Source organism: Periophthalmus magnuspinnatus, chromosome 16 (assembly GCF_009829125.3).
Source record: "Periophthalmus magnuspinnatus isolate fPerMag1 chromosome 16, fPerMag1.2.pri, whole genome shotgun sequence".
Classification (NCBI taxonomy): domain Eukaryota; kingdom Metazoa; phylum Chordata; class Actinopteri; order Gobiiformes; family Gobiidae; genus Periophthalmus; species Periophthalmus magnuspinnatus.
This window is the reverse complement of record NC_047141.1, coordinates 2480104-2499440: the sequence shown is the minus strand read 5'-3', so window position 1 is coordinate 2499440 and position 19337 is coordinate 2480104. Positions and strand designations below refer to the sequence as shown.

The 19337-nt window shown below is 39.8% G+C and overlaps 1 protein-coding gene across 1 annotated transcript; it reads right to left on the bottom strand.

Annotated features, from left to right (window-relative positions):
- Positions 1 to 7502: 7502 nt before the first annotated feature.
- LOC117383577 (zinc finger protein 391-like) lies at positions 7503 to 16826 on the bottom strand. Its single transcript, XM_033980778.2, has 3 exons — positions 16505 to 16826; positions 10250 to 10729; positions 7503 to 8968 (listed from the first exon to the last, which is right to left on the bottom strand). The coding sequence occupies exons 1-3, from the start codon at positions 16727 to 16729 to the stop codon at positions 7961 to 7963; spliced, it is 1713 nt and encodes a 570-aa protein (XP_033836669.2). The 5' UTR covers positions 16730 to 16826; the 3' UTR covers positions 7503 to 7960.
- Between the last annotated feature and the right edge of the window lie 2511 nt (positions 16827 to 19337).

The window sequence follows — 19337 nt, the reverse complement described above, 5'->3', positions numbered from 1 at the left end:
GACCCAGATGATGTTAAAACACTGAAATTTGTTAATGTGAAGGGCATGAATCAATAAGAAAAACAATACAATTTGGAAGTGATGATAAGCACTCTCAAAGTTCTACACTAGAAGAGGTTTCTAGTAAAATAAAAACAAAAATAGATGAACCATTGTATGAGACATCGTTTACAACTGATGTTAAACCTAAATTTACAAGGCCAAAAGGTTTACATATTAGTGATATACCAAACACAGGTTATGATAGAGTTCCAACTGACCTTTTGACCCCTCCTACATGGGTCAGGCATGAGAGATCACCATACTCTCAGAATCCTGCACTCTCTAACAGTTTACTCATCAGAAGTATGCATATAAAAAGAAAGAGCAGTATGTTTTAAACTCATCTGACAGTAATGATTTATTTGAGCATTCACATAAACTTTAGAAGAATTTTTGTTTAATTAGATCATGCTGAAATTTAAGTCAACAATTCAAACCATGTCTTTATAATTATTGAAAATTCCTCACTTTAACTTTAGGATGTTGTAAATATAGATACAGATTTCTTATGCAAACTGTTTACACATGATTTTGAGGTGAAAATGAACAACTTGTCCATACAAGTTGGAATAGATTTTGAATAGATTTGAGTTTTGACTGAAGTGGATTTGAGATGGGTCTTTGGCCTGTTGTGTCTGGGTGGGCGTGGTCTGAGTGCAATGGCTCTCTGGGTGCATCTCTCCAGCTCTGAACTGAAAGGTCACATGACCTGGACTGGCTCTGCTCTGCTGTTGTCTAAAGACTGTCTAAACATGGCTGCTGCGTCACTGAGAAACATGAACTGAACTAAAACCAAAGAAAGTCCTGCTGGCTCTGAAACTCATCTGTGGACTGGGCTCCTGCACTACTGGTCACATGACAAATGAATGAACTGAATCAAAAGCTTCAAGTGCTCTGCTGCTCCTCTAAAGGCCCCATAAAACTGTCTCTGCTGCTGCGTTTGGGCTGTGTTTGCCTGGGCACTCATGACTGGAGCCTGTTCTCGGATCCACACAGTCAAATATTTTGTTTTTAACCCAATTACAAAATTTAGAAGTGTATTCATTTATTTGAAACTGTTTTGCTCCATTCCTGAAAATCATCATTTACCAATAAAACATTATTTAGGCTATTTCTTTTCATTGTACATCAGAGCTGTTGCACTGGGGCTTCTACATAATGCATATGCAACATATTTGAAATGACATTCAGAATGGCCACAGTTAACAAAATTAGAAACAAAAGTTTGGAAACAGTATACTTATACACGTGCACCACAAGGTTTTGTGCACTCTCCGGGGTATTTTAATCAGGCTTTGAAAAGAGACCTTACTGACCTTTTGCTTCCAAGTAGTACAGTTCTTATACAATATGTAGATGACATCCTCATAGCCTCCCCTAATGAACAGGACATTCTCACTGCAACCCACTCCACTCTTTTACGATTGGCTGAGAAGGGGTATAAAGTTAGTAAATCAAAATTACAATTTGGAAGGCGAAGGGTTGTATTTCTTGGGAGATCAATTTCAGGCTCATCTTCCTCAGTTTCAAACCAACATCGATCTACCATATTCCACCACCCTAAACCTAAAATAGTAAAAGACATGTTATCATTTTTAGGTTTAACAGGCTTCAGTAAGAACTATTTACCTGAATATGTCAACCACACAGCCCCATTAAGAGCATTAATAACTGAGGCAGGGCCAGCTAACCTTACTGCTCAATTAAACTGGAATATTGAAGCAGAGGAAGCATTTATTTCCTTAAAACAACAAATGGCACATTCATGTGACTTGGCTGTACCAGATTATACCTTACCTTTTCACCTAGATGTGTATGAGAAAAATGGAGTTAGCAATGCAATACTTTATCAGAAAAAGGGGGACAGTGTGGCAGGTCAACGTAAAGTGCTTATGTATCATAGTGCTAAATTAGACAATATAGAAAAAGGACATCCACCATGCACACAACATGTAGCAGCTATATCTATGGCCATAATTAAAACAGCACACATAGTGAAATATCATCCTCTAATCATACATACACAACATGGAGTAGCAACCTATTTACAATCAGTAGCTTTTACACTCTCAGAACGACGCACAGAAAAAATCAAACAAATACTAGATCAGTCACATATTACATTTGAAGGCACAACCATCAATATGGCAAATGATCTAGGGACAGGGACACCACACAACTGCGCTGACATAGCACGACTAGACATGACTCTAGTACCAACATTGTATGCAGAACCACTGCAGAACCCACAACTAATGCTGTTTTGTGATGGATGTAGCTATAGAGATAACACAGGGAAAATTAGAACATCATATGCAGTAGTGAAAGCTACTGGACAAAAGTTTGAAATCATGGAAGCTAAAGAGATACTTACGCCAGGGGCTTCAGCACAATTAGCAGAAGTAATAGCTTTAACCAGAGCATTGCAATTAGCTAAAGATCAAACAGCAAATATATATTCTGATTCTGCTTATGTAACACAGGCAATACACATTGATGCCCTTCATTGGATGCGTAAGGGTTTCATAACCAGCACTGGACAACCTATTAAACATCTCAAAGAAATGACTGAATTGATAGAAACTGTTAAATTCCCATCTGAAGTAGCTGTATTAAAATGCAAGGGCCATGCAGAGAGAACAACACTTATAGCTAGAGGGAATGAAGCAACAGATGCAGCAGCAAAAAAGGCAGCAGGTTATAAGGGACCTCCAAGTAAAAAGTATGTGTGTGTGCAGATGGATGAAGAGAAAGATTCAGTGAAGTTGACAGAGCAGGATATTATTGACTTACAGACTCACGCAGGACCATATGAACATAGTGTTTGGACTGACAAGGGTGCGAAGAAGGACGCCCACAATCCCAGGGCCTGGTTGAAAGAGCAAATCGCACATTGAAAAGCTATCTAGCTAAAATCATGAACTCCACCAAAATGACGTGGCTGGATGCCTTGCCATTAGCGCTGATGGCAATGCGATCCACACCACATAAACATCTCAATCTCTCTCCACATGAGATCTTAACTGGGAGAAGGATGGACACTCCTCTCCAACCTGATGTGTGTGTACCTAGAAATGACCAAGACCATGAAATCTCTGACTATTACAAAGCATTAACTAATTTAAGTTTAGTTCTCTCCCAACAGATCCTGAACCTGGAGACCTCCTCTGAGTCAACTTTGGAAGACCCAATCAAACCTGGTGATTGGGTACTGGTGAAAAGTATTAAACCTAATTGGACTGAACCCAAATTTGTAGGTCCTTACAAGGTACTTAACAGTCATTCAAGGGCTATTAGAATCGAAAAAATTGACAAAGCCCACAAAAGTAAAGTGAGCCACTGGATACACATCACTCATTGCGTCAGAGCTCAACCTCCTGAACACACTCTGAAACAAATTAGAACTGATTTGGCTGAACTTGATTCTTCTTAATTATGACTGTAACATTGTATGAGTACTCTCAAAGAAATACTACATTAATTGTATTGTTATTTACCATAATGCTCATGTCACCTATTATCTGGTATTTTGAAGTAAACCAACTCACTAGCTCTATATATTCTAGCAATGCATTAAATAATAGGACTAAAAGAGGGGTTGAGGTCCCATTATCATTGATTTGGAATGCCACAAAGTTTCTTAATGTTGCCACGAAAAACAAATGGTATAATTGGCTCTCCACTAGCGCTAATTTATATCTCCCAGGACAGCCCTGTCTAGCATGTGCACCTGCTTATCCAAAACCAAAGTATTTAGTTCCCATACCCTTCTCTTATGTTTCTGATCATTATAACTTCTCACGCTCTCACATTGTAAAAAATTATAACCAATATCTAGCCTCTGTTAATTGTTCCTGGGAAACATGCAAAGCAGGTGGTCAATGCATAATAAAAAATACTGAAAATAATAAAACTATTGTATGGAACAAAGGCAGTCACTGTATTAAACTGTCTACTAGTCTCATGCCCCCTACTGAATGTCTTGCTTATACATCATACGTCATCATCTCTTTATACCAAGCCTGATACTTTTGGCAAACCTACACGAAATAATCTTTGTAGCCATTTTCACTGGCCATATATGCCTGCAAATATAAATCCACCTTACTTTTCCAAATTGCCCACAGTACAATTAGAACGCATACAAAGAGCCCACACCTATCAATCTACTTTTGTTGGAAATCTTACTGCAACCCTGTGTTCTACTATCGCTATAGTTAATGATAGTTACTCCTTTGCTCCCCTGAATTATTCTTCTGTGTGTGCGGTTACTGGTATGAAAACTACCACATGTCCGCTAATTCATACATGGCCTCTAAGGAGACAAGACTTTGCCGTAGCTGACATGTGGTGGCTTTGCAACTCTACTAACTTACTGGCTACTTTGCCCTTACACTGGTCTGGTCATTGTGCGAGAGTGATGTTCTCTACTACTTTTTCTATCTTACCTATTCCTAACCTCTCTTCCTCACTAGATTACACAGTCTCAACTAGACCCAAAAGATCCGTAATAGACAACATTGGCACTAACCCAGCTAATATCTATATCGATGCAATTGGTATACCTAGAGGTGAACCCAATGATTATAAAATGGCTAACCAAGTGGCTGCAGGTTTCGAATCTATTCTTTGTTGGTGGTGTACCATTAATAAAAATGTAGATAGAATTAATTATATTCATTACAATGTTATGTATCAGGCCAATCTAACTAGAGCTGCTTTACTTCTATTACAAGAAGAACTACATGCTAATACGTTAATGACCTACCAAAATCGTATTGCTCTAGACATGCTTTTAGCTGAAAAACAAGGTGTATGTTCACTCTTTGGTGACCAGTGTTGTACAATCATACCCAATAACACTGGCCCTGTTGGGCCTCTCCAAGAACTTTTAGATAAAATGAAAGATCACTCAGACCAGATGCTTACTGCCTCTGGAATTAATGATGTAATAGGTGATTGGTTTTCTAATACCTTCGGTAAATGGAAAACTTTATTTCTCTTGCTTTTCACTTCTCTTAGCATAATTCTAACCATACTGATGGCCTGTGGCTGTTGTTTCATCCCTTTTGCTCGTACTATGGTTGAAAGGTGTGTGACTACAGCTTTTTCTAAAGAAGTTACTGCTGCAAAACAAATGGCACTACTTCCTATTTCTTCTAACACCCCTCCTCCTATGTACATCACAGTTATTTCTGACTCTGAGACTGAGGACATTCAGTGTAAACATGCTATATAATGTTGTTTTGGGAAATTCATGTTTTTGATTTTGGGTTGGTTTAATAGCATAATCATGTACAGTACTGTGGGTATATGTGGTGTCTTCGGACAGTTGCCGGGAGCGGGGCCACAAAATGTCTTTTTCCATTTAAGTCAGAAGGTGAAAAAATGACAAAACTATAATAAATGGGTTTTTAGATTTTGTACCCATAAATCCACGTACTTTAATTTAGCAAAATTATTTTCATTTATTCTACTCATGAATGTGTATGCTTTTGTTATTATCCTTAGTATTATACTTGCTTAAATTTTTAATTTCTTCCATTATTATTACTTGTTGTAAATATTACTTTTTATTTTTCATAGTTGGGTTCACACCATGTAGCATGGTGTGAAAAGGGGGAATTGTAAGGTATTTTTTAACAATGTAATACTACCCCAGATGCCTGTAGCCTTACTCACCAAAGACCCCCACCCTGAGAGGATCATAAAACAATCTACAGCACTGGGGCCAAGAAGATAACACCTATGACCAGGGCCACTTCTTATCTGTGGCCCTGTTCACCAAGGACTGAGTGCCCCCCATCCTGTGAGGGTCATAAAACAATGAGATTGATTGACTTAAAAACGCACATTCAGCACATTTGCCAAAAAGGTTTTTAATGTGTAACCACATGTTGCCGAGAGGAAGACTCGCCTCACACACTGGGAGGCCTATAAAAGCTGGAAACACAAACATCTCAGGACTCTCTTCCTATCCTTTCCTGAGAGTCCGGTGCTTCATTGTTAACTTTACCTGTGATGAACTCATTAAACCCTTCTGACTTATATTTCAGTCTCTTAGTCCTCTTTGACGCTTGCATCAGAAACAAACATTTCTTACAATTCTAAACCTTGAAACTTTGTAAATTTGACTTAAATCTGAGACAGAAACTTAATCTTGTGTCTTTAAACGTATACCTTAGTTTTGTACTCGCAAAGCCTCCATTCGTCTGTTTTGTTGGTAGTGTAATTTTAAGTTTTATGGTTATTGTACCCTCATTTATCACATTTAACAAAGCTACTTATTATTTTGTGTTACTTCCTATTTCCCTAGGAAATGGTTTGTAACACTGGGTCTTTCAGCGTGACAGTGATCCCAAACACACCACCCGGGCAACAAAGGAGTGGCGTTGTAAGAAGCATTTCACAGTCCTGGAGTGGCCTAGCCAGTCTCCAGATCTCAACCCCATAGAAAATCTTTGGGAGGAGTTGGAAGTCCGTGTTGCCCAGTGACAGCCCCAAAACATCACTGTTCTAGAGGAGATCTGGAGGAGGAATGGACCAAATTACCAGCAACAGTGTGTGAAAACCTTGTGAAGACTCACAGAAAACATTTGACCTCTGTCATTGCAAACAAAGGGTATATAACAAAGTATTGAAATGAAGTTTTGTTACTTATTTTCGACCATAATTTGTAAATTCTTTAAAAATCAGACAATGTGATTTTCTAGATTCTTCTTTTTCTCATTCTGTCTCTCATAGTTGAAGTGAACCTATGTTGAGAATTACAGGCCTCTATCATTGTTTTAAGTGGGAGAACTTGCACAGTTGGTGGCTATGTGTGTATGTGTTTGTGTATGTATAATGGCACTTAGAGAGTTAATATGAGGTCTCTCTCTCTGACAAAATAGGATAAAAGAAAAGTATGAAACTCAATGCAGCATAAAGTAGTCTGCGGTCACATAGTGACACCTGTCCATCGGCAATAACAGTCCCCAGTAACCCGGAGCAATTATAGGGTTGCACCATTATTTGTGGGTCATTGTTTTTTATTTGCACTGTGCTATTTGCGTTGTATTTACATTGCCTCACACGGTGAACATTACCTATACAGTAAGATAAGAACACAGCTAAATCAAGGGAGAGCACACTACTCAACATCATTTTTTTGATAACAAACTGTAAAGTTTGAAGGGAAAACATGTTTTTAAAGTGAAATTAATTGTTTTCATCTTTTTGTCATGCACTGTATTTCTATATGATGTAAAACTAGTCAAAATAAATAACAACAGCAAGGTGTCATTTCCGCTTCTTTTTCCTGTAACAGCATGGCAGATAAGTTCGTGAGCAGTTGCCTTTTTCGTGCTCGCTATCCCAAGCCATACCTGAGGGTCTTGACTGCTTCCTCACTCAAGCCAAATGTGGCTCGGCTATGCAAGCTCTTAAAAGTTAATTTTGCACAACAGGTTTCCTTTATATTCTTCTTTATTAATATAAACAATTATTTCAGTTTCTTCCATTTTTTAATAAAAGGTTTTCGAGTAAAAAAAATAAGTCACTTGCTGACGTTCTATTTAATAAACAAAGAAACAAAAAAAACTACTAAAATTACAAGCTTTGATATTAGATGTATTTCTACTGTCGTCACAAGTAAACAAGGCAAATTTATATGTACAGCACAATTCGTACACAAAGTAATTCGAAGAGCTTTACAGAATAAGAAAGACACACAATACACATAATACAACAAATCAAAACATAAATAATCGCAAATAATCATCATGAAATTAAGATTAAAGAGAAAATGCAGAATAAAACCCTTTCAGTCATATGCACAGCTAAACAAAACCGTTTAAGCCTGGAATTAAACAAAAGTAGACTCGACAAAATGATTCTAGGCTCTTTATAACACCTCATGAACACAAACAATTAGCCTTCAGTCAGTTTCTGTTCTGTGAGTTCTCATGTGTCTCGTCAAATTAGAGCTTTGTGAAAACCCTTTATCACAAATGGAACAGGTGTAAGGTCTCTCACCAGTGTGCGTTCTCTCATGTTTACATAGATGAGACTTTGTGACGAATGTTTTCTCACATGTTGAACAGCTGTACGGTCGTTCACCAGTGTGTGTCTTTACATGTTCATGTAAATTGGCCTTGTGAGAAAATGTCTTCTCACATGTCGAACACCTGTAAGGTCGTTCACCAGTGTGTACCTTTACATGTACACGTAGATGGGACTTTTGAGAAAATTTCTTCTCACATGTTGAGCAGCTGAATGGTCTCTCTCCTGTGTGCACTCTCATATGTTTATCCAGACTACCCTTTATGGCAAATGTTTTTGCACATATTGAGCAGGTGAATGGTCTCTCTCCTGTGTGCACTCTCATATGTGCATCTAGACTACGCTTTATGGTAAATGTTTTCTCACATATTGAACAGCTGAATGGTCTCTCTCCTTTGTGCACTCTCATATGTGCATCTAGTCTACACTTTTGAGTAAATGTTTTCTCACACGTTAAACAGCTGTAAGGTCGTTCACCGGTGTGTATCATTACATGCTCATGAAGATGGGCCTTTGTAGTAAATGATTTTTCGCATATTATACAGCCGAATGGTCTCTCTCCGGTGTGAATTCTAATGTGTGTTTGTAAAGTATGCTTAGTTCCAAACTTCTTCTTGCACACAGAGCACTGGTGTTTCTTCTTATCAGCTCCTTGGGCTGAAACCATCTGTGTAGCTGAACAGCTAATTGGAGCTCTCCAGTCTTCATCATTGTCAGTGTCAGAGGAGTGCTCCATGTGTCCCTCAGTCTCTGAGTGTAAATGTGGCTCTGTGCTGATGTCCTCTCTCTGTGTCTCCTCTCTGTGCTCAGTTTGTCTATGTTGAAGAAGTGAGGACTCAGTCTTCACATAGACAGCACTGGACTCTGGGACGCCTACTGGGAGCTGGGGGGGGGACAAACACACAACAATAATAACAATAATAATAATAATAATAATTAAAACTGCAAGCAGTGATAAAGGCCCTCGCCACCCCTTGAGACCGCGGGTTACAGGCCACCATGAAGCTCCTGCGTTTCGTTCTCGCTTACGTCGCCCCTCCCCTCAAAATCAGCGCCTCAGTAATACTACTCCATTCATTCCAATTAGACCATTTATCACATTGTCACGCCTGAATGGTTGAAAATAGAGGTATGTCTTCATTGGCTTTTTTGTTCAGTATGATGAGAGGAAGATGTGCACCAAATTTTAATGGTCTATGACAAAGTAATTATTTTTCATCCCAGTTAAACAAAACCCATGTATTTCAATGAGAAATGTCATTGCCATGGCAACACCTTTGAAAATAGAGGTGTATTCTTATTGGCTTTTTTGTTCAGTATGTCAATAGGGATGTCCATGCCAAATTCCAAATATTTGTGACAAAGTAATTTTTTGCATACCATTAAAAGGTTCAAGGGGATGCTGTGGAGCAATGTAATGTTTGACATATGCAAATTGCATATCTATGCACTCAGATCAAGATTTTGAACAAAACGTATATTAATGCCGGGAAATAGGACACTGCATGTTTGAGTTACGGGCCATTTAAAACTTCAAAAAACGTCTTTTTCCTTGCAAGCTAACCACACCCACATTTTATAACCTAAAAAAATTCAGGAGAGTAGACTATATTCCTACATGGGTCTAGTTCATTTTGACCAATTTGCAAGTTTCTTGAATGAAAATCCGAGGCGCAAAAAATTCAAATGTGAGAGGTAAAATTTTTGAAAAAATGGGGTTTAGGGTGGGGTCATAATATAATTTTTTACTTGTCTTGACATGTTCTATGTTTGTACCAAATTTAATTTGTCTACGATGAAAAAGGCCTCTCATTGCCATTAACGTTCAGGGGGTCAAAAATGGCTTCAAAGCGCCTACCAAAATAATAAATAATAATAATAATAATGGAAACACATTTTCCACCCATTATTTTTCTCCTAAACCATAACAGCTACAGTCATGTGACTTTCTCACATTGTGCCCCATCACAAATAAGGCCCCTGTGAATTTTCTCCACTGTTCCAGTCTGGTGGTACAAGCCTCTGTTTCATGCTTCATCTATTTGTACATGGTCCTGATGAATAAATATATGAAAGTAAATATTGAAACAGAAGCTGTGCCCTCCAACCTTATGCGATTGTTTCACTTAACTTCATTCTAGACAATCATGTGGATAAAGCTCACCTGTGCTGGGAGCGTGTCTTCCTCCTGTTTGACGCTCTGCTCCTGTGGCTCCTCTTTAATCCGTGGAGTCTGTGGAGTGTCTTGGTTCCTCTGGTTCTCCTCTTTGGTGCGACACAGTTCCTCCTCATACTCCGCTGTCGTCCTTTCAAAGAGGGTAAAGATCTCTTCAGCAGCTGAAGCCAGCCGCTCATTCACCAAAGCTCTCAGCGTTTGGCCTTTCTGGACTTGGTTGCAGTGGTCTCCATCAGCCTCTGTCTCCATCTGTGCAGCTGAACAGCTGATTGGAGCTCTCCAGTCTTCATCATTGTCAGTGTCAGAGGAGTGCTCCGTGTGTCCCTCAGTCTCTGAGTGTAAATGTGGCTCTGTGCTGATGTCCTCTCCCTGTGTTTCCTCTCTGTGCTCAGTTTGTCTATGTTGAAGCATTGAGGACTCTTCTGTCTTAACCCAGACAGCACTGGACTCTGGGATGCGCACTGGGACCTGGGGTGGGGAACAAATACACAAATATTAATATTCATATTTTGACTGAAAATAATCAGAATATTTCTTGATTCCAATCAGAAATGCGCTAAATGTTTCTGTCATTTTCTTGGTTGAGGTTTGTTAGGAATATTGTTCTACATTTATCAATTTCAAAATGAGAACAAATGCACAGCCTCTAGATGAAGAGATTGCCTGGTAACAAACATTTATACACACACCTGCACCTGTTTTAATATTTTAGTTGGAGTTACAGATCTTAAAAATACCATCAATTCCACAATGCAAATAACCTCTAGCCACCTAGACCAGGGGTGAGAAAACTTTTTGACAGACGGGCCACAATGGGTTTGACAGAGGGGCCGGGCCAGAATATTTATATAAATATATATAAAATTCATGTTATATATATTTTATTTATTAAATCAGTTTTATCAAGTGCCAAAAGATCAACAACTTCTTCAAAAGGTAAACTGAAAAAAGTTCACCTTTACCTATTTTAATATAATTTGGTCATGTTTGGTGGGACGCATTAATAAGCCCACAGGGCCGTGTGTGGCCCCCGGGCCGTAATTTGCCCATGTCTGACCTAGACACTTAGAGCTGACTCACTCTGCACCTGTAACTGACAAAACTGTCCAAGACATCATCATCAGTCTGAGTTCATCTACATGCTGCCTCTATGTGTTACCCACTAAATTTTAAAAGTCTGTGCTTAACAGTTTTCTGTCACCACTCACTCGCATAGTTAACATGTCACTTCAATCTGGAACATGCCCAAGAGTTGAAAACTGCGGTTAGCAAGCCTCTCCTAAAGAAGAGCAGTCTTGATGCCTCAATACTGGACAATTACCAATTACCTACCAATCTCGCTTTTAGGCAAAGTCCTCGAAAAAGTATTTTACCAACAGCTTATTAACTTTCTCCAAGCCCTGAGACTGCTCTTATCAAGGTGATGAATGACACCTGCCTGAACACTGGGTCAATCCTGGGACCCCTGTTGTTCAATCTCTACATGCTGCCATTAGGCCAGTTACGCAGCAATAATGTGTCCTACCACAACACTGCAGATGACACTCAGATCTATGTTTCATTGCAGCAGGTGAATATGGACCAGTGGATTCACTGCATCCAACAGATCAGTGTGTGGATGCAACACAACTTTCTTCTGCTAAACTCAGACAAGACTGAAGTCATCATCTTTGGCCCACAGAAACATAGAGAAAGTGTCAGCAGTCACCTCCAGTCTCTCTCTCTAAAACCTTCAAATCAGGCCAGAAATCTAGGGATAACAATGGACTCAGACTTGAACTTTAACAGCCACATCAAATCAATAACATCTGCAGCTTTTTACCATCTACAAATCATTGCAAAAATCAAAGGTAAACTGTCAAAGCCAGGCTTAGAGAGACTTATCCTGCATTTGTCTCCAGTAGGTTAGACTACTGTAATGGCCTGCTCACTGGCCTCTCCAAACGAGCCTTAACACAGCTGCAGTACATCCAGAACGCTGCTGCTCGGGTCCTGACTAGAACCAGGAAGTACGAGCACATAAGTCCTGTGCTCAGGTCTCTGCACTGGCTTCCTGTAGCTCAAAGAATAGACTTTAAAGCAGCTCTGCTCGTGTATAAGTCTCTCCATGGCCTAGGTCCAAAGTATATCTCCGACATGTTAGTGCCATATGAACCATGTCGCAATTTGAGGACCTCAGGGACTGGCCTCCTGCTGGTGCCCAGAGTCAGGACTAAACATGGGGAATCAGCGTTTAAGTTTTATGCAGCTAAAACTTGGAACAGTCTTCCTGAAGATGTGAGACAGGCCTCTACTTTGACAATGTTTAAATCCAGGCTCAAAACGGTTCTGTTTAGCTGTGTATACGACTGAAAGGTTTTTATTCTGCACTCTTCTCTTTTAATGTTAATTTTATGATGATTATTTGTGATTATTTATGTTTTGATTTGTGTGATTTTAATGTCTTTCTTATTCTGTAAAGCACTTTAAATTACCTTGTGTACAAATTGTGCTATACAAATAAACTTGGCCTTGCCTTGCCTATTGCGACAATGTAGCTTCTTTCAAAATGAGAAGGTTTAGGCAAGAAGGTTTTACACCTGATTTGAATTTGAGCCCAATTGGCCCTTGGAAGAGCAAACGGAAGCAAATTTTGAAATTGGAACAATTCCGATGGAATTGATACCCATGATGTAAACTGTGTTAGGCATCAACATAAATTGGATCACTAGATGATGTACAGTGATTTTTAGCCCTGCTGGTGAAACCCCCTTGGCAGAGATACTTAAAATACAACGTCAGCGACAATGCTAACTCAGCATTTTGGAATTTTCGATCCAAGATGGCTGACTTCTGGCATGTCAGGGGGCGTGGCCATAATAATATTTATTTTTTTGGCATGACATGGTGAACGTGTGTACTGAATGTCGGGACGTGTGCCATTGACGCATTGTATTTTGACTTTTTTGATGGCGCTGTCTCACCATTTTTTATGCCCACTTATGAAACATAATAATAATTAACATAATACATTTTTCAGCATACCTGAATTTTGGGCAAAATGTTTTGAGTTTTTGAATATACTCAGGGGGTCAAATTCCTGCACAAATACCAGAGAAAGAATAAAATTAAAGCCACAAGCACCATCGAACACCCCTCACAGGCTGAGCTTCACACTGGGCCCACCGCTTGTGTTTTATTGCAGCTTTGGGTTGTATTTATCAAGTCACCACACATGGGAAGCATCGCCATGGCAACAACGTACAAAATACAAACTTGGACCCCTGGATTTTTTTGAAGGGGACGACCTGAAGAGTCATGATGCCAAATTTTACATTCTTTGATGATGCTAATAAGTTGTTATAAGACATTGAAATTTAAGAAAATTTGAAAAGTTTCCCATAATAATAACATGGGCTCTTTCACGCATCGCCATAGCAACACAGTGAAAAATCTGACATGGGTCCTATTGACTTTTTTGATATCATTAGTCCATAAACTAATATTTTTGTCACGAATGGGAAATTTTTGGGATAAGTCCCATTAGGATAACATGGGCACTTTGGTGCATCACCATGGAAACATGGTGCAAAAAAACAAAATGGGTCTGATTTTTTGATTGAGATGACCAATTGGATTTTTGTGTGAACATTTCGGCCAACAAAATTTTTGAGCCTCTGTACAAATGTATTTGCTATTCTGTAGGGGCGCTACCACAGCATTTTTTTTTTTCTTTCGCAATGACAAGGTTTACACAAGAAAGTTTTACAACTGATTTAAATTTGAGCCCAATCGGATTTTGTAAGTGCAAACAGGAGCAGTTTGAAATTTGAAAAATTTGATGGAAATTGGCAGCTTCGCAGTATCCAAATAAATTGAACAGAAAAAAGAAGAAATAAAAAATCAATAATAATATTATTGACAAAAACAATACATTTGTTAACATTACAATTACATAAAAGGTCCAGGGGGCCAAGTTTTCTTTTATTTGCTTAGCTCGTGTACTCATCGTTAGGAAAGCAATAGGCCCTAACGCCCTGTTGGGGCTTAGGCCTAAAAAAAGAGATAATTACAATTTTTTTTTAGAAAAAACAATATAGCCGTTAAAATTTAAGTGACATAATATACATTTTTTGATAGCTCTCGACATTCCTCACGCCATTCTGGGGTCAATGGCGAATGACGAGTACGTCACATCACATCATAGTCGCCACAGTTGGCTTCCATTGGCTTCCATTCGTTTTAGCAGTAATAAATATGGCCCATGCCTGTGGCTGGTTGTGGGTGGTTGGATAGGGCTCGATGCCAGGAGGGTGTTTGGGGACATGAGCTCTTCACGCTGCCTTTGTTAACATTGAGTCTCAATTAGTAAATAAATCATATATATTTTACTGTGTTATGTAGCAGGGCTGCTCCAGGAGGAAAACATGGACCAACACGGAATCGGCCTCATTTTGATTTACACTATTCATTCAAATGGAAAATCTACTGTAGGCAGTTTATACATGAGGTCTCATGCTCCATTGTACCACTGCCACTCAGCTCCTCCCACATGGGGGAGAGATTACTGCGAGACAGTGACAGAAGAAGAGCGTCAGACAGATGCTGGATCAGAATGAGGACACAGAGGCTGCTTAAGTAGGTGCTAATAAACATGATTTATTTACTGATGTAAGGTATTTTTTAACAATGTAATACTACCCCAGATGCCTGTAGCCCTACTCACCAAAGACCCCACCCTGAGAGGGTCATAAAGCAATCTGTGAGCACTGGGGCCAAGAAGATAACACCTATGACCAGGGCCACTTCTTATCTGTGGCCCTGTTCACCAAGGACTGGGAGACCCCCACCCTGAGAGGGTCATAAAACAATGAGATTGATTGACTTAAAAACACACGTTGTGGGATTTTGCCAAAAGGTTTTTAATGTGTAACCACATGTTGCCGAGAAGAAGAGCCGCCTCACACATACGCACTGGGAGGCCTATAAATGCTGGAAACACAAACATCTCAGGACTCTCTTCCTATCCTTTACTGAGAGTCCGGTGCTTCATTGTTAACTTTACCTGTGATGAACTCATTAAACCCTTCTGACTTATATTTCAGTCTCTTAGTCCTCTTTGACGCTTGCATCAGAAACGAACATTTCTTACACTGAAGGTGTGGCTTTAATCAGTGACAGAGCTGCTTCTTGTGTGTGCACAGCTGTTGGGGTATGGGCACATACCTCAGTCTGTGCAAAGAGACTCGTAGCTCCGAGTTGAGCTCACTCAGCTACACACTTGGATGTGGAGGACCACAGGAAGCTCACAGCGCTGATACGCTCATTTCAGTGCTCCATCAGGGGCTCATCTTAGCACCTAGAGACACTACTACTACTACAGCTACTACTGCAGCAGTTTCTTCTACTACTGGTGGGGAAAGGTCATCTCAACAAGACACATGAAAGTGGATATATCCTCTACTGTTGCCGTAGTTCCTTGTTTTACAAATCACATTATTACATGATAATTTTGTATCGTGTTTTGAGAAAAAACAATCACATCATTTCATTATACTATCACAGAGTTTCACTGCTTATTTTTTTTATTCAGTACAGATTTGGCAGTTCTACACTGCTGTACTTTCTGGCTCCATTGACTCTGACTCCAATTCACTTTCTATTGAAAAATAATCGCCCCCCTCTCTCTGCAACTGCTGCTGTCAAGCTTGTCATTCTGGTCTTAAAAACAGCTGGCTCACGTAGAGCGGAGCAATACAAAACTTTATTTCTCTATTTTGCCCTTAAATCAACATATCAAGACATTAATACCAGACCAATCAGGTGCTCTGTTTTCCTGAGGTCACTCACCTTAGCAACAGGTTGACTGACAATATAAAGTATCCGCATTTAGCAATGTGGTTTATTATTAAACCTGCATTTTCCATGTACTAAAGCTAAGGTTAATGGCATTAATGTTAATGAATAACAGAAACACACACACACACACACACACACACACACACACACAATAAACACTGTAAACACACACCTCATGATCGGAAAATAGGTCAAATTGGACCTTTGTGAAAGCGAGATCCATGAAATAAAGCCTTGAGACTTTCCATTTCAGATTCATGTTGCTCTTTGACGCTTACACCACAAACGAACATCCGTGGCCCCTACCCCCCTCCCGGACAGTTACTCAAAATGAGTATTCTGAAAAGACCTACGTATTTTCAGTCCGTGTATTTAGTGACTTCCAACACTGTGGATAAAGCTCACCTGTGCTGGGAGCGTGTCTTCCTCCTGTTTGACGCTCTGCTCCTCTGGCTCCTCTTTAATCCGTGGAGTCTGTGAAGTGTCCAGGTTCCTCTGGTTCTCCTCTTTGGAGCGACACAGTTCCTCCTCATACTCCGCTATCGTTCTTTCAAACAGCGCAAAGATCTCTTCAGCAGCCGCAGTCAGCCGCTCATTCACCAAAGCTCTCAGCGTTTGGCCTTTGGACATTTTAACAAAGTGTTTTTAGCTTTAGCTCCGAGCTAACCGCACACGGGGCTCTGTCTGCTTCCTGCTTTTTGTGCAGCAGAGTAGACACGGTTAGTGCACTGCTGCCCTCACTGGTCTTCTTCGTCTTCTGCTTCTTCTTCTTTGGCGTTTAATGGCGGTTGGCAACCAACTAGCGGGTTATTACCGCCACCTACTGAACTGGGGTATGAAGACCTTTTAAACTGGTCAGAGGGATGAGTTTAAATAATCAGTACTTCATATGCGTCAAATTAGGTTAGTGTCTTTTAAGAACACAAATAATTGTTTTCTTATAACTTTAAGTCCCGTTCCCAGTAAAGTCTTGAGATTAAATAGCATTTTTCCTTTTGCAGCTGTTTCCATGAGTAATGATCGCTGATGGCTATAGTGTTCACACTTAATAAGGACATGTTCCACTGTTTCAGGCTGAGAGCAATACTCACAGTTTCCATTAGGATGCTTTCCGATTCTCCAGAGCGAGTGGTTCAAGCATGTATGTCCTATTCTCATTCTTGTTATTATTATTTCCTCTCTGCGACTTCCTTCTGGGTTCTGCTTTAATCCAACTTTATTTTCGATGCCTTGTAAATGTCTCCCTGTGTCATTTAGATCCCAACATTCTTGCCAGAGCTCAAGGATTTTACTGTTCAATATGGCTTTTCCTTCAGCTTGACTCAGTGGAATATTAATATCAACTACCTCAGACTGTGCTTGCTTAGCCATTATGTCAGCTTCTTCATTGCCTTCAACTCCAACATGGGCTGGGACTCAAACCAACACCACTTCTATCATACTATGTAGCTGGAAGAGTAGATAGTATATTCTGTATAGTACATCCATCCTGCAGGACTTTCCTGACTCTATACTTAATAATGCGGCTTGACTATCCGATGCAATGACAGCTTTGTGGATTTTACAGTTATTATTCTCCAGGAGCCAATTCAGAGCCAATTCATTGGCAACCATTTCAACAGTGTATACAGCAAGATGGCTTGATGCTCTTCTTCTGATGCAATTTCTATATTGAGGAATATTCACTGCTGCACCCGTCCTGCCGCTCTCGAGGTCCTTTGACCCATCTGTATACAATACAAGGCTGTCTGTATGCTTTCAAAGTACTTCTGTGCAATAAACCATTCTGGGGTACTTCTAGCCTTTTCTTTAATAACTTTGTGAAGAGAGAGGTCCACCGTTGGGGCAACAAAAAAACACGGAGGAATTGGAGAGCATGGGACAGTGGGACTACATTTAAAGTCAGTGAGGCCGAGTTGCTGTGCTTTTATATCACCTATCCATCCGAAGCTGAAAAGGTCTGACTCTTCATGCTCCCAGCAGTCTTTAAGAACAACCTTTGTTGGGTGAGTATCATTATGTCCTTGAAGATTGATCCAGTATGCTAGCATGAGTTTAATTCTCCTTAGACGAAGAGGGAGCTCCCCTGTCTCCACTTGGAGTGCTGTTAGAGGCGACGATTTAAATGCTCCACAGCATGTTCTTAGCCCTTGCGTTTGCTCTCTTTCCAATTTTTTGAATTGCGTTTCAGCAGCAGACATATATGCAAAACATCCATAATCAAGAGATGACCTCATAAGGGCCTGGTATACTCTCAGCAAGGCTCCCCTCCAGTCCTGGCCTGCCAAGCACCTTAATAGATTATTCACTTTTTTACATTTAATCTGCACTGACTCAATATGTTGTTTCCAGGTAAGTTTTTCATCAAATATCATTCCCAAAAATCTCACATTCTTAACTTGCTCCAACTTTTGTCCGTACAGGTTCAATGTTACACTCTTATGTCTTTTAGAGAAGCAAATAACTTGAGTCTTTGCTACAGACATTTTAACGGCCCATTTATTAGACTACAGTTCCACTTCCTTAAGTGCATTCTGCATTTTCCGCTGTAAGAACTTTAAATTACGACCTCGTATCCAAAGGGCTCCATCATCCGCATACAGGGACTTTCCGATGTTATCTTCTACATTTTCAAATATGTCATTAATCATAATATCAAAAAGTACTGGGCTGCACACACTGCCTTGTGAAGTCCCATTCTCAACAGAATACATGTTGGAGTACACTGATTCAACTCTCACTTCAATTTTCTGGCCAAATAAGAAATCCAAAACCCAGTTATACAGTTTTCCTCTTATTCCAAGTTTAGACAGTTTAATAAGCATCCCCTCCTTCCAGAGCATATCATAAGCTTTTTCAATATCAAAGAAAACTGCCAGGACCATTTCTTTATTTGTTTGAGCTTTTCTTGTCTCTGATTCTAGACACAATATAGCATCAATAGTATTCCTTCCTTTACGGAAGCCGCTTTGGAAAGGACTAAGTGCTTTATTTTCCTCAAGGAAGTATTCAAGTCTTGTTGTAATTATTCTCTCCATTGTTTTTCCCAGTTGCGAGGTAAGCCCTATAGGACGGTAATTTGAAGGATCCGAGGCTTCTTTGCCTGGCTTTAAGATAGGTACAATAATGGATTGTTTCCACGCATCAGGAATCTTCCCTGTCTCCCAGACTAAGTTAAATAGTTGTAGCACAGCTTCCAGAGATCTGTCCTCCATTCTCTCCAGCATGGTATAACAGA

What these genes read in the sequence shown, in the direction of transcription:
- LOC117383577 (XM_033980778.2), bottom strand. Translation starts at nt 16,729, where the DNA reads ATGTCCAAAGGCCAAACGCTGAGAGCTTTGGTGAATGAGCGGCTGACT. An exon ending in AAGACACGCTCCCAGCACAG is followed by an intron (nt 10,730 to 16,504) that starts GTGAGCTTTATC and finishes TCCCCACCCCAG; the next exon opens with GTCCCAGTGCGCATCCCAGA. An exon ending in AAGACACGCTCCCAGCACAG is followed by an intron (nt 8,969 to 10,249) that starts GTGAGCTTTATC and finishes TCCCCCCCCCAG; the next exon opens with CTCCCAGTAGGCGTCCCAGA.